This window comes from Ranitomeya variabilis, chromosome 2 (assembly GCF_051348905.1).
Source record: "Ranitomeya variabilis isolate aRanVar5 chromosome 2, aRanVar5.hap1, whole genome shotgun sequence".
In the NCBI taxonomy this organism is placed as follows: domain Eukaryota; kingdom Metazoa; phylum Chordata; class Amphibia; order Anura; family Dendrobatidae; genus Ranitomeya; species Ranitomeya variabilis.
Window position 1 is genome coordinate 451,024,771 of NC_135233.1, and position 15,426 is coordinate 451,040,196.

Consider the following 15,426-nt stretch of genomic DNA (forward strand, 5'->3'; position numbering starts at 1 on the left):
ATCTTAAAGGAGTCAGTGGACATTCACCAGCTTCCCATGCAAAACATTCTTAAAAGGGATATTGTACGCAAAAGCTTGAGGCGTCTACAGTCACCTTGGAAAGTTGGTTTATGGTTTAAGTCACTATCAAGGGTTCATAGACGGATACAAGCACTGCAATTTAAATTTGATTAAAATTTGCAGCCGTTCTTGAGATATTAATACTTTTCGTGACAGCTTGTTGCCTAGGAGACCGACCACCCCAGCTGTCTAGCTTGTAACCACTGCAATGAAGCAGGCCGGGAATAGGAGGTAACATTGAACTCCAGCGATCCTGGCTTTTAAAAAAAAAAAAAAAAAAACGCTCACAAGCAGACAGAAAAGGTTTGTAATCACTGCGCATATTTTGCTAACCAGCAATGGTGGTCGGTCTCCAAGGTAACAAGCTGTAAACAAAACAAAAAAAAGTGGTAATATCTCAAGAACAGCTGAAAAACGTAGTAAGCAGTAAATGGCAGCAGTACCATCTATGAAGAACAACCCTTTAATAGTAAAGCTGCATTATGAATAACAGAAAATACCCATCATGAGTACCATCATATTTTATGCTCCAGTCACATTCAAAGCTGCAATCACAATTCTGCAGACAGTACAGTGCCAGGTTGTGAATGTACAGCAGCAGAGCACGACGCTCTATAAATGCAGTTATGGAGGTGACTAGAGGAAAGGAAAGGCTAAATGTTTGCACTTACTTAACAGTACAACATTTTTTACTTATTAAGTGGAGTTGAGAAGTTCATCTGTGCTTATATGTGATAACCCCAATAAGAAATTACTTAACTCTATAAATCATCCCTCCCCCAAAAAAAAAACAAAAAACAGAATGATCGAAAACTGCTGAAATAACAGTCACAGTTACCAAGTCAGACATAACACTGGGATTTTACAAAACGCCAAAAGTGGCGAAGTTTACAGCTGAAACCTCTTTGTCCAGGGTTTAGAAAATTTGTATTTTTTAAATATTTACATTAAATATTGAAGGTTTCACATTTAGTCGCTGTCATCATCAGATCCGCGCTCGGACTTTTCGTTGTTGGATGCTTCTGGTTCGGACTCGTTTCCAGATACTCGGACAGATCCCTCGTTGCCAGACTCTCTATCTGACTCTGGACTCCGGGAAGCGGCACGTGACTCGTTATCCGATCCCCCGGATCTGCTGTGTTGGGGGGACTGGACCGATTCGTTGTCAGATCCAGAATCTGTTCTCTGTCTCTTCCGTGCCCAGGTGTTGTTGTCAGATTCGTCGCCTGACTGCTGGGATCTCCGGCCGCTGCCAGCGTCACTTCCAGATTTGTGTCCACCGTCAGAATCGCTGTCGGACATTATGCGTTTCTTGGAGGGTCGGGTGTCGACGTCTGAGTCGCTGTTGCTGTTTTGGAGGTTTCTAAAAAAAAACCCACAAGATTATTTTTTGATTGTTGAACAATTGTTTGTGACCTGAGCAAGGTCTGACACTGGTTATAGGGTCTCTGCCAACTGCCCCACTCCATAGCATACAGACTCTGAACAAACAAGTGAATGAAGCAAGGTCACACTCACTGATGCCGATCCCCGTGACCAGCACTTTTAGGTGGAGAATCCCTTTAAATCGGATTTAAGTTACGCTTACCCTTCGTCAGCAATTTTAAGTTTGTCCTCGTCTGAAGAGTCATCGCTGGAGGAGATCATGGCTTTTGACTTGATCTTCCCTTTCATGGAGGCCGGCGTCCTTTCCACTTTGGCTGGCTGAGGAAGGGATATAAAAAAAGTTGCGGTCAGAGCTGCCAGGACAGCAAGCAAGCTAATGAACAAGCGGAGGGGCGTACAGCGTAACCCCAGGGGGCCGACATGTTCAATGCATGCGCTGGGAGCAGATGCAGGGTGCAGATGGTCTTATTTACCTGTTTCTTTGGTGGTCTCTTTTTGGCACGGGGACGTTGATCCTCATCGTCATCCGAGCCGTCACCAGACTTCTGCGGCCTGATGGTAAGAGAGGGGGCAAGAAAGCTGAGTGACTAGTAATACTGCACCCCTAGGGGCTGTCACACAGATTTTTCACATGTCTGAAAGGCCAATCCGCCTGCTGAGAAGCTTCTCTTCCTCACAAACCAATGCACAATTCAGCAGATGTGAGGGTCACCAGGTACCCAGCTTTCCCATCCTAAGTCTCATATTTCTCCGCTTATACTTATGGAGAATTGGATTGGGAATTAATGCAGGAGAAAGAGGTCTGTGGCTGCTAAATGTGAGGAAGACATTGCAAACATCTGCAGGAGAGACAGCAGGCGCCATATTGGTGGTCACACACCCAGTTTCTCCAAAGACTGAGACAACTAGGTAAGGGACAGATATAAAAAAGGACGACGAGTGACCCCCGATGTTCTCCGTAATGTCCCATACAGAGGGTTGGGTCTGCACTGCAGAACTCACCTCTTCCTTCGCTTTTTCTTCTTCTCTCCTTCATTCTCATCTCCTCCCTCCTGCTCGCCTCCGCTGCTGCTTCCGCCGCCCTTCTTCCTCCTCCTCTTTTTTGGAGGCAGGTCCTCATCAGAGTCATCGTTGACAAACTCCTCAAACTCCCCGTTCTTTTTGGATCGCTGTAGGGAAAAAAACAATATGAAGCCAATTATGTCCAATGCTGCCTAAATCCTAAAGTTCCCGAACAGCGGAGGCCGACGCTGCCCAGAGCCTTCAGCACATGTACAGCAGAGGCCGGCACTGCCCAGAGCCTACAGCACATGTACAGCAGAGGCCGGCACTGCCCAGAGCCTTCAGCACATGTACAGCAGAGGCCGGCACTGCCCAGAGCCTACAGCACATGTACAGCAGAGGCCGGCACTGCCCAGAGCCTACAGCACATGTACAGCAGAGGCCGGCACTGCCCAGAGCCTTCAGCACATGTACAGCAGAGGCCGGCACTGCCCAGAGCCTACAGCACATGTACAGCAGAGGCCGGCACTGCCCAGAGCCTTCAGCACATGTACAGCAGAGGCCGGCACTGCCCAGAGCCTACAGCACATGTACAGCAGAGGCCGGCACTGCCCAGAGCCTTCAGCACATGTACAGCAGAGGCCGGCACTGCCCAGAGCCTACAGCACATGTACAGCAGAGGCCGGCACTGCCCAGAGCCTACAGCACATGTACAGCAGAGGCCGGCACTGCCCAGAGCCTTCAGCACATGTACAGCAGAGGCCGGCACTGCCCAGAGCCTACAGCACATGTACAGCAGAGGCCGGCACTACCCAGAGCCTACAGCACATGTACAGCAGGCACTGCCCAGAGCCTACAGCACATGTGCAGCAGAGGCCGACACTGCCCAGAGCCTACAGCACATGTACAGCAGAGGCCGGCACTGCCCAGAGCCTTCAGCACATGTACAGCAGAGGCCAGCACTGCCCAGAGCCTACAGCACATGTACAGCAGAGGCCGGCACTGCCCAGAGCCTTCAGCACATGTACAGCAGAGGCCGGCACTGCCCAGAGCCTACAGCACATGTACAGCAGAGGCCGGCACTGCCCAGAGCCTACAGCACATGTACAGCAGAGGCCGACACTGCCCAGAGCCTACAGCACATGTGCAGCAGAGGCCGACACTGCCCAGAGCCTACAGTACGTGTACAGCAGAGCCCAAGGCTGCACATAAGTTACATACAAGGGGGCCGGCATCAGGTGCTATCCAGGCGCACATGATGTCACCATACAAGACTCACCCGGCCGCCACCGCCTCCTCGCTTCTTCTCCTTTTGAGTCTCCATCTCTCCAGTGAACTGCAGGATGTTCTTGGTCTTCTCCACATATTGCGCCCTTTGCTCCAAGAGTTTCTTCTGCTCCTCGATCTCTTTGAGACGTTTTTCTTCCTGAAAGTTTATAAAAAAAATAAGCTATGGATCAAGGAACGGGCGGTAACTTACCAACACAACAAGCCTACCATTCACCGACAACCGCATCCCTCTGTCTCCCACCAGCTCCCCTCTTAGTTGTTATCCTCTGGGAGGCCAAGGACACCCACCTGTTCCTTCAGCAGCTTCTGCCGCAGAACCTCCTTCTCCTGCTCTTGCTTGGCTCGCAGCTCCTTCTCTTCCTCATCCTGCTTGCGAGCCCGAGCCACGTGATACTGAGCCTGACTTAGAAGATCGGAGCATTGCCTACAATGTGGACAACGTGTTAAAGTGAGGCAACAGTTCACACCCATGAGTTGTGTTCCCCATCCCTGCAGCATATACCTGGCCTCAGACGCTGCGAGCGCCAAATCAAACCTCATCTTGTCACCAACTTTACTCAAGTAATTGAAATATCTGCAGAAGAAACATCAGAAGGTCAGATTTCACGGACGCTACATGGCCAATATGGACGTGGCCCTCAGACGCAGATCCCATGCTCCTCTCACCGGTGGGCGAGTTCCAGCTCTTTGACAGCATTCAGTACTTCCTTCAGGTTGCTCTTCTCGTCTTTCAGCACGGATGTCGCCAGCCTCTGCAGCACCAGGGCCACATTAAACATGAGGACGGTATCATTAGGGGCCACGTGACGAGCCTGCAGGGTCAGAGGAGAACAGAACATGTCAAGAATCAAGACAAGTAGCTTCTTTCTTTTCCTTCTAGATATTCTTGCCGTCAGTCATTGGAACCTTTTTTCTTTCTATTCAGAGGCAGAGAACCCATCCTGACATCAACTTGCACCTGATAAAGGCCGAATTCAGAAACACAAACTGGGTACAGACCAAGGCCCCTGGTCCGACTGTGGGTCTCCTGACCCGAATTCGGCAGTGGCGCACACATACGTGACCCCGAGTCCAGGTCAGGAGACCTGTAAACTACAGTCCAGACTCAGATGTCTGAATTCGACCTTAGTTAGAAACGATCAGGATGGGTTCACCGAGAACACAAAGCAATGACAGTTTGCAGTCAGTGAATAGAAACTGATGAAGGGGAAAGTAAGGAAGGAAATGAAAATCATCACACAGGACATATCGGGCGCTCACCTTCAGCAGAATCTGCTTACACTCCTGCAGTTTCCCGCATTTGAACAAGGCTCGGGCTAAGTAGAGCAGGACCTCCGTGTTCTGGTGCTTGTAGAACTTGCGCAGACAGTTTTCATACTACGGAGGGAATAAACAAAAAAGTCAACTCCGAGAGCTCCGGCTCATTCATCGGAAGCAGCCCAGATAACAATGAGGAAGGAAAGAAAACCCGGAGACTCTGCCTACCATCTGCACGGCGCTGATGTACTGCTTCTGCTCCACGTAGATATGGGCCAAGTTCAGCCAGACGTCACTGATCTCGGCGGTGGCTTCTCTGACCTGGGCGAATACATCACGGGCTTCTCGCACGTATCCTTTGTGTGCCAACACGGCCCCTTACATTAAAAAAAACAGGATTTTTGGTTGCTTACCGTAAAATCTGTTTCTCGGAGCCTCCATTGGGGGACACAGGAACCATGGGTGTATGCTGCTGCCACTAGGAGGCTGACACTATGCAAATAAAGTTAGCTCCTCCTCTGCAGTGTACACCCCACCGACTGGCATTATACTCTTCAGTTAGTGAGAAAGCAGTAGGAGAAAAACAGTAAGGTTGAAACATAACCACAAACGTGAGAACTGTAAACATGAGAACAGTCATAGAACAGCGAAAACTAACATGGGAGGGAGCTGTGTCCCCCAATGGAGGCTCCGAGAAACAGATTTTACGGTAAGCAACCAAAAATCCTGTTTTCTCTTTCGCCTCTCATTGGGGGACACAGGAACCATGGGACGTCCTAAAGCAGTCCCTGGAGTGGGAAAAACAGACTTCCATCAGGTCAGAGGACTCACCACTGCCGCCTGCAAGATCCTTCTGCCTAGGCTGGCATCCACCGAAGCGTAGGTATGAACCTTGTAAAATTTGGCGATCGTGTGGATGGAAGATCAGGTTGCCACTTTGCAAAGCTGTAGGGCGGAAGCCCTGTGGTGCACCGCTCAGGAGGCGCCGACTGGTAGAGTGAGCCTTTATCCCAGGAGGGGGCACTCTGTTCTTGACCCGGTAAGCCTCCAGAATTGCCATTCTGATCCAGTGAGCAATAGTCGCCTTAGAAGCCGGTAGGCCTCTACGCGTGCCATCAGGAATGACGAAAAAAGAATCCGTCTTCCGGAAAACGGACGTTCTATCCAGGTAGATCTTCACTGCCCTGACGAGGTCCAGCTTGTTCAACGATCGCTCCAGAGGATGAGTCGGAGCTGGGCAAAAAGAAGGTAGAACGATGTCCTCGTTGAGGTGGAAGGTGGAAACCACCTTAGGAAGGAAGGAAGGTGGAGGCCTGAGGACCACCTTGTCCACCTTGTCCACCAAGAACGGAGGTCGGCAAGAGAGGGCCGCCAACTCGGAAACGCGGCGGATAGAAGTGATGGCCACAAGAAAGGCCAACTTCCACGAAAGAACTGACAGGGAAATCTCCCCGAGAGGCTCAAAGGGGGAAACCCTCAGAACGTCCAGGACCAGATTTAAATCCCATGAATCCACCGGGGCCCTATACAGAGGGACAGTATGGGCTGCGCCTTGAAGGAAGGTCTTAACCTGTGGCCGAGAAGATAAAGTCTTCTGAAAAAGGATGGAGAGCGCAGAAACCTGGCCCTTTAGGGAACTAAGAGTAAGGCCCGAATCCAGTCCTGCCTGAAGGAAGGCCAAGATGGAAGGCAGGGAAAAGGACAAAGATGGAACGTGGTTGGACTCGCACCAACGGAAGTAGGCCTTCCAGGTACGGTAGTAGATCCTGGAAGATGAAGGTTTCCGAGCCTGGATCATGGTGTGAATCACCTGGTCCGAAAGGCCGGACGCTCTTAGAACTGCGGTCTCAACAGCCACGCCATTAAACTGAGCGACCGAGAATTCGGGTGGCAGATCGAACCCTGAGACAGCAGATCGGGCCTGTCTGGAAGGCGCCAAGGGGCGTCCGCGAGAAGGTTGACGATCTCTGCGAACCAAGCTCTCCTGGGCCAATCTGGGGCGATCAAAATGACCGGCACTTCTTCCGTTTTGATCTTTTTCAACAGTTTGGGAAGCAAATGAAGGGGTGGGAACAGGTAGGGCAACACGAACCGTGACCAAGGAGTGGCCAGAGCGTCGACGCCCACTGCAAGAGGATCGCGAGACCTGGAGACGAACTGAGGAACCTTCCTGTTCGTAGGAGACGCCGTGAGGTCCACATCCGGAGTCCCCCATCGAAGACAAATCTGATGGAAGACTTCCTGGTGCAAGGACCATTCCCCTGCCGTGAGACCCTCGCGGCTGAGGAAGTCGGCAGCCCAATTGTCCACGCCGGGGATATGCACCGCGGATATCACCGGAACCGTTGCCTCTGCCCAGAGGAGGATCTTGGATACCTCGGCAAGGGCCAAGGAGCTCTGAGTCCCCCCTGATGGTTGACATAAGCCACAGCCGTGGCATTGTCCGTCTGGATTCAGATTGGTAGGCCCTTGAGAATCCTTTCCCAGTGACGGAGGGACAGAAAAATGGCCCGAATCTCGAGGACACTGATCGGCAGAGATGACTCCTGCGCCGACCAACGGCCCTGAACAGTCAGGTGGCGAAACACCGCACCCCAGCTGAGCAGGCTGGCGTCCGTCACCACCTGCCAGTGAACTGGAAGGAAGGACCTGCCCTGGGAGATGAGAGGTGACGTCAGCCACCAATTGAGAGACCGTTTGACCCGGGGAGAGAGTCGGATCGGACGATCCAGGGAGAAGACAGACCTGTCCCACTGATACAGAATGACTTGCTGAAGGGGTCGAGAATGAAATTGGGCAAAGGGAATCGCTTCCAATGTTGCTACCATCCTCCCCAGAACTTTCATGGCCGATCGGAAGGAGGGAGGCCGAGGACCCTTGAGCAAGCATATGTCCCGACGAAGGATGGATCTCTTGTCTTCGGGAAGAAAGACCTTGGTCTGACGAGTGTCGAAGAGCATGCCCAGAAAGATGATGCGCTGAGAAGGAATAAGGCAGGACTTCTTCCGGTTGACCAGCCACCCGAAACGGGCTAGGGTGTCGAGAACGATGGACAGGCTTTCGTGAGCCTGAGAAAAGGACGGAGCCTTGATGAGGATGTCGTCAAGGTATGGAAACAGAACCAGGCCTCTGACCCTCAAGATGGCCATCAGCGCTGCCATGATCTTCGTGAAAACTCTTGGGGCGGTTGCAAGACCGAACGGCAGGGTGACGAACTGAAAGTGTTCCTGGAGCACCGCAAAGCCCGGGAATATCGGGACATGGAGGTAGGCGTCCTGAATATCTATGGAACACAGAAATTCCTGAGCCTCCATGGAAGCAATTACTGAGCGAAGGGATTCCATCCTGAAGTACTTCAGACGAACTCTCTTGTTCAGTAATTTGAGGTCCAGAATGGGACAAACCTTGCCGTCTTTTTTCGGTACCACAAAAAGGTTTGAATAGAAACCTGTGAACCGTTCTTTTTCTGGGACGGGAACGATTACCCCAGCTTTGAGGAGAGACGCGATGGCTGCGAAGAAACCCGGAACTAGAGCGGGATCTCTTGGAGGTCGGGATTCGAAGAAATGATCCCGGGGTCGTGAAACGAACTCTATCTTGTATCCCGAGTATACAACTTCCCTGACCCATGCGTCCTCTACTGAGGAGATCCAGACGTCCCTGACGAAGAGGAGATGGCCGACCAGCCTGGGAGGTGGGCTGGGGTCTTGCCGAGAGTCATGCCGAGGAGGATCTTCCAGTCCTGGACCTGGAGGATCTACCCTGGGAGTAGCAAGGACGCCAGGAAGGAGTGGGCCTAAAGGATACGGTCTTCTTCTCCTGACGTGCCTGTGGCCTCTGTTGCTGCTGGGGAAAGGAGTTTGACGCCGCGAAGTGACGAAAAGGCCGAAATTGACATCTAGGAGGAGGACGACGAGGTTTGGCCTGGGGAAGAAGAGAACTTGTGCCCCCAGTGGCGTCCTTCATGATTTGGTCCAGCTTAGAACCAAAGAGACGAGACCCCTGAAAAGGCAGGCTGGTAAGGGACTTTTTAGAAGACAAATCCGCCTGCCAGGCCTTAAGCCAAACGGTCCAGCGGATGGCAACCGCGTTGCTGACGCCTGAGCCGCACAAGACGCGGCATCCAGGGAGGCGGAGAACAGATATTCACCCGCGTGAGAAAACTGGTTGGCAAGTTCCGCCAGCTGTCCGGGTGGAGCCCCGTCCAGAATGCACCGAGTTGTTTGGCCCATTTGGATATGGATTTTGAAACCCAAGTGGAAGCAAAGGCCAGGCAAAGACTAGCTGAGGCCGCTTCAAAGGCTGACTTCGCGAAAGATTCTATGACTATCGTTAGAATCCTTCAGAGATGGTCCGCCGGACGGTGGAAGGACCGTGTTGGTGGACAGTCTGGAAACTGGAGGATCCACAGAAGGAGAGGCAGTCCATTTAGCGGTGAGCTCCGGAGAAAAAGGATATAAAATGCCAAGTCGCTTTCCTCTCTGAAAGCGTCTGGTCGGGTTCTCTTTTTCTCTGGTCATAATCTCCTCGAATTCCGGGTGAGGAGCGAAAAACTTGGAAGGTGGTTTAGTCCGTCTAAACGAAACCGCCTGATCTGCGGGTTCCGTAGAGGACTCCTTGATGCCACAGGTTTGATTTATCGCTGCAATGAGATTCTGAACCATATCCCTCATGGTAGCCATTTGGTTCGAATCCAGCTCCGAAATATCCTCCGAAGGCGCATCTGAGAACGCCTCGTCTGACTCAGGGGAGGAGGACCGGGGGAAAGTCGACCGCAGAGAAGGCCCGTGTGGTGAGATGGAGCGAGAAAAGGACTCAGACCGGCGTTCCTGTCTGGACCTTTTGCGGCTTGCAATGGAGGGCTCGGACGGAGCTTCCTGCGAACCGCTGGCTACTGCTAGAGTTTGAGACACCCGTGTTAGATCCGCCACCGATTGTGAGAGAGGAAACCCAGTCTGAGGTGGGGGTATCGCTCTGAAGCGGAGCAGCCGGGGGATCCTGGGCGGTGGGAAAAATCGGGTTGCTGCAGGCCTGACAGATTGGAGAGGACTGACCTGAGGGAAGTTTGCAGTTACAAGACGAACATGCAAAGTATTTTACTAAGGCAGAGGACTTAGAGGAAGAAGTAGGAGGACGAGAGCGGCCCCCCTTTAGAGGTAGACATTTTGAAAAGGTCCCTGAAGAAAATGCCAGAGGGTTAGGGGACAGAGGGGAGTGCCAGTCTGCAGTACAGAGCTACTCACGGCAGACAAAAAAAAACGGATTCCAGAAGCTGTCCGGCTTGTGGGATGGGCCTCCGGTGAGAAGTAGTCCTTTAGGCAGGAGGGTGGTATAGGCTCCTGTCGCAATTGGGACCGATCTGCAGATGGTGACCGCTGAGATATGGCGCCAAACGTCGGTACAGAGAGGAGAGGACTCGTGGTTCGGGAATCCCAAGATGGCGCCGGTGGGCGGAGAAAAGGTGGTGCCGCAGTGAGAAATTGTCAGGTGGGAGAAAGCCCGCCCGATGAAAGAGGGCGGAGTCCGGCACCGGAAGTAGGCCCGGGCAGAAGCCGGGGCCTAAATTAGAGACCGGTGACCGCCAGTGAAGGGCCGGAACGGTGCGCCGCAGGGAGGAAGGCAGCACAGGCGCGGGGACCCGAAGCGGTGCGGCGGCCTGACAAGGCCGGAACAGCGCGGTCACAGGGGCAAGAAGTGGCGCGGTAGTCCGCAAAGGCAGCCGTGCCAGAACAGGGGGCAGGGCGACCACAGCCACGGCAGCGGCGCGGCAGCTGAGAAGAGATGGGAGGCCCATATTAAATGCATCTGCATATGCTCTAGGAAAAGGCCCCTACATCTGCCCGCATGTAAGGTGACCCGCATCTGAGACCCCCTAAATAAAGCACCCCCTTTTGAGGATCTGAGATGGGAATGGGAAAATACTCACCTCAAACAACCCACGCCGGTACTAACCTGAAAAGGGATGAGACGTCCAGGGAGCTGATGAACGTCCTCGTCTCCGCAACCGACAGGCTCTGGTGGGCGAGTGGGTGGGGGACGGAGGCAGGACCGGACTTCTGAGCACGCTTGTGTGCTAGGATCATGGTCCTGCTGAGGGATCTATGAGGATACGGGGTGGCAGTACACGCCGTACTCATAGTCCGTATTGTGGGACTACAGGTGTGACTGTTCACCCTGTATCCCTCCGGAGAACCTAAAAGAAATCGACGCACATTGAGGTAGATAAGGGTCTAATGAAAGACCCGTGTCCACCTCCTACTGACACTAAGCTAAACTGAAGAGTATAATGCCAGTCGGTGGGGTGTACACTGCAGAGGAGGAGCTAACTTTTTTTGTGCATAGTGTCAGCCTCCTAGAGCCAGCAGCATACACCCATGGGATCCTGTGTCCCCCAATGAGAGGCGATAGAGAAAAGGAAATATGTGACCTCCTTATCAATGAAGCATGTGTCCGCCATTGACCTACAGTCTACAGTTTAGATGCAGAATTAAATCTCCAGATCGGCAATTAAAACCACTAATTTACACTGACACTCCACCAGCAGAATAGTGAGTGCAGATCTGGAGTATAATACAGGATGTAACTCAGGATCAGAAATGTAATGTATGTACACAGTGACTGCATCAGCTATGTACAGTGCCTACAAGTAGTATTCAACCCCCTGCAGATTTAGCAGGTTTACACATTTGGAATTAACTTGGCATTGTGACATTTGGACTGTAGATCAGCCTGGAAGTGTGAAATGCACTGCAGCAAAAAAGAATGTTATTTCTTTGTTTATTTTTTTTTTTAAATTGTGAAAAGTCTTTTCAGAGGGTCATTTATTATTCAACCCCTCAACCCACCAGAATTCTGTTTGGTTCCCCTAAAGTATTAAGAAGTAGTTCAGGCACAAAGAACAATGAGCTTCACATGTTTGGATTAATTATCTCTTTTTCCAGCCTTTTCTGACTATTTAAGACCCTCCCCAAACTTGTGAACAGCACTCATACATGGTCAACATGGGGAAGACAAAGGAGCATTCCAAGGCCATCAGAGACAAGATCGTGGAGGGTCACAAGGCTGGCAAGGAGTACAAAACCCTTTCCAAGGAGTTGGGCCTACCTGTCTCCACTGTTGGGAGCATCATCCGGAAGTGGAAGGCTTATGGAACTACTGTTAGCCTTCCATGGCCTGGACAGCCTTTGAAAGTTTCCTCCCGTGCCGAGGCCAGGCTTGTCCGAAAAGTCAAGGCTAACCCAAGGACAACAAGGAAGGAGCTCCGGGAAGATCTCATGGCAGTGGGGACATTGGTTTCAGTCAATACCATAAGTAACGTACTCCACCGCAATGGTCTCCGTTCCAGACGAGCCCATAAGATACCTTTACTTTCAAAGCGTCATGTCAAGGCTCGTCTACAGTTTGCTCATGATCACTTGGAGGACTCAGACTGACTGGTTCAAGGTTCTCTGGTCTGATGAGACCAAGATCGAGATCTTTGGTGCCAACCACACACGTGACATTTGGAGACTGGATGGCACTGCATACGACCCCAAGAATACCATCCCTACAGTCAAGCATGGTGGTGGCAGCATCATGTTGTGGGGCTGTTTCTCAGCCAAGGGGCCTGGCCATCTGGTCCGCATCCATGGGAAGATGGATAGCACGGCCTACCTGGAGATTTTGGCCAAGAACCTCCGCTCCTCCATCAAGGATCTTAAGATGGGTCGTCATTTCATCTTCCAACAAGACAACGACCCAAAGCACACAGCCAAGAAAACCAAGGCCTGGTTCAAGAGGCAAAAAATCAAGGTGTTGCAGTGGCCTAGTCAGTCTCCTGACCTTAACCCAATTGAAAACTTGTGGAAGGAGCTCAAGATTAAAGTCCACATGAGACACCCAAAGAACCTAGATAACTTGGAGAAGATCTGCATGGAGGAGTGGGCCAAGATAACTCCAGAGACCTGTGCCGGCCTGATCAGGTCTTATAAAAGACGATTATTAGCTGTAATTGCAAACAAAGGTTATTCCACAAAATATTAAACCTAGGGGTTGAATAATAATTGACCCACACTTTTATGTTTAAAATTTATAAAAATTTAACTTGGTTTGTAAGATTTATGCATCCGTTAATAAATCCTGCTCTTGTTTGAAGTTTGAAGGCTCTAACTTATTTGCATCTTATTAAACCTGCTAAATCTGCAGGGGGTTGAATACTACTTGTAGGCACTGTATGTACACAGCAACATCTGGGAACAGGGGGATAACGTCTGATCAGCTCAGTCTCCTGTATTAGGCACAATAACCTCAGTACGTACCTATGCCGTTTGCTGCATACAGATTCTTGGAGTCATTTCTCAGCACCTGTTTGTAGATCGCCAAAGCACGATCCTGGTGACGCTTTTCCTGTGGGGACAGAATAACCCATCATCTTTGCTAATAAAGACAATATGCAGCTTCATATGTGGAGGGGGGGGGGGTTGTACTGGAAATTAACAGGCTGAAAATCCAAGCCATTTGCCCAAAACAATGCTATGGTGGGGCCAAATGACGCACTTACCTTTTCCCGATCTCGGGTGGGTTGGTGCAGCGTCTGTAGCCACACGTTGCCCAGTGCCAGCATAGAGTAGGTGTCATTCTGGGTGGATGGTTGCTTCAAAATCCTTTCAAACTTCTTTTGTCCGGGTCCCCATTCCTGTTTGGCCAAGTGCAAGTTTCCAATCAAGGACCAAGCGTCGGGGTGATCCTGAAAGCAGCAATAGAGACCGGTTTACCACTAGGCCCGAGCCTTGACCACAGAGACTTGGCAGGTGGTCACTGGACTCTACCTGGTTAATCTGAAGAGCTTCTTTAAACCAATCTGAAGCCTCATAGAAGTTTCCTCTATCTCTGGCCATGGCTCCAAGACGCAAGTAACCTGAGCAATGAAGAAAATGTGCAAAATGGTAACCTCTCGATGCCACACCACTTGGCAATAAGTCAAAAAGGCGAGAGGATGGCAGAGGTCAGCTGTATATGATGCAATGGCTGAAAGCAATGAAAGCTTCAACCAAAACCAATTAACCCATTAAATGGCCGAGTCAACATCCAATCTGAGAAGGGGCTCCTTGTGTGCAGCGCCTTTATTACGAGGTGCTGATGTGATACAATGGCACCCTATAGCTCCCTGTTATGTTTCTACTAGTGATGAGTGAGCGTGCTGGGATAAGGTGTTATCAGCCATGCTCGGGTGCTTTCTGAGTGACTTCGGCATGCTCGAAAAAGAGGGATTTTTGGTTCTTACCGTAAAATCTCTTTCTCGGAGCCTTCATTGGGTGACACAGGTAACCATGGGTGTATGCTGCTGTCACTAGGAGGCTGACACTATGCAAATAAAGAAGTAACTCCTCCCCTGCAGTATACACCCTCCAACAGGCACTAGGCAACTCAGTTGGTGCAAAAGCAGTAGAAGGAACAGGTAATATATAACTCAACCTATGTACCAACCCAAAACACCGGCCCGTTGACCAACACGGTACAACTTCAAGGGAGGGTGCTGTGTCCCCCAATGAAGGCTCCAAGAAAGAGATTTTACGGTAAGAACCAAAAATCGCTCTTTCTTTCTCGCCTCATTGGGGGACACAGGTAACCATGGGACATCCAAAAGCAGTCCCTAGGGCGGGATATTCTGCAGAAAAATAAGAGTTAGGTTGGCCGGTGAGAAACAGCCGCCTGCAGTATCCTCCTACCCAGGCTCGCGTCCGCAGAAGCCTGAGTATGCACCTTGTAGAATTTGACAAAGGTGTGAATGGATAACCACGTTGCGGCCTTGCAAACTTGCAAGGCCGAAGCTTGGTGACGAACTGCCCAGGAAACTCCCACAGCCCGGGTAGAGTGAGCCTTCACCCCCGAAGGAGGCTGTTTGTCTTGGACACGGTATGCCTCCAGAACCGCCAAACGGATCCAACGAGCAATTGTGGACTTGGAAGCAGGAAGCCCCTTTCGGCGCCCTTCCGAGACGATGAACAGAGGATCGGCCTGATGAAAAAATGGAATTAGACCTACCGGTAATTCGGTTTCCAGGTAGTCCCTCAGGACAGCACCATGGAGGACGTCCTTCCTTGACCTATAGGGGGACAGGATCATAGAGAGGTTAAAAGGACCCTCCCACCTCCACCCTCCAGTGTTTTTTCAAAGTACCACAGAAGGATGGAAATAAATAGTCTAAACATGCCCTTACAAACATGTCTGTAATAACCATTTAACGGCTTCATCTTAATTTCGAGCCATGGTGACCCAAAGGACGAATGATCTGCCGGTAGATTAATCCCGTACAAGCCTAAAAAGAGAAACATAAGGGAGGGAACTAAGGGTGCTGTCCTGAGGGACTACCTGGAAACCGAATTACTGGTAGGTCTAATTCCCTTTTTCCATTACGTCCCTCAGGACAGCACCATGGAGAATACCAAAGAA

General features: G+C 51.0%; 1 protein-coding gene across 1 annotated transcript in view; it reads right to left on the bottom strand.

The window, feature by feature from the left end:
- Positions 1 to 329: 329 nt before the first annotated feature.
- Positions 330 to 15,426, bottom strand: part of CTR9 (CTR9 component of Paf1/RNA polymerase II complex) — a 31,159-nt gene continuing 16,062 nt past the window's right edge. Inside the window, exons 13-25 of the mRNA XM_077287262.1 lie at positions 13,803 to 13,891; positions 13,535 to 13,720; positions 13,293 to 13,380; positions 5,224 to 5,372; positions 4,999 to 5,115; positions 4,405 to 4,550; positions 4,241 to 4,312; positions 4,027 to 4,162; positions 3,728 to 3,874; positions 2,449 to 2,615; positions 1,920 to 1,998; positions 1,649 to 1,764; positions 330 to 1,423 (exon numbers count right to left, since the gene is read on the bottom strand). Of these exons, the coding sequence (XP_077143377.1) occupies positions 1,030 to 1,423; positions 1,649 to 1,764; positions 1,920 to 1,998; positions 2,449 to 2,615; positions 3,728 to 3,874; positions 4,027 to 4,162; positions 4,241 to 4,312; positions 4,405 to 4,550; positions 4,999 to 5,115; positions 5,224 to 5,372; positions 13,293 to 13,380; positions 13,535 to 13,720; positions 13,803 to 13,891 (1,886 nt within the window). The 3' untranslated portion in view covers positions 330 to 1,029. The remainder of the gene's footprint in view (positions 1,424 to 1,648; positions 1,765 to 1,919; positions 1,999 to 2,448; positions 2,616 to 3,727; positions 3,875 to 4,026; positions 4,163 to 4,240; positions 4,313 to 4,404; positions 4,551 to 4,998; positions 5,116 to 5,223; positions 5,373 to 13,292; positions 13,381 to 13,534; positions 13,721 to 13,802; positions 13,892 to 15,426) is intronic.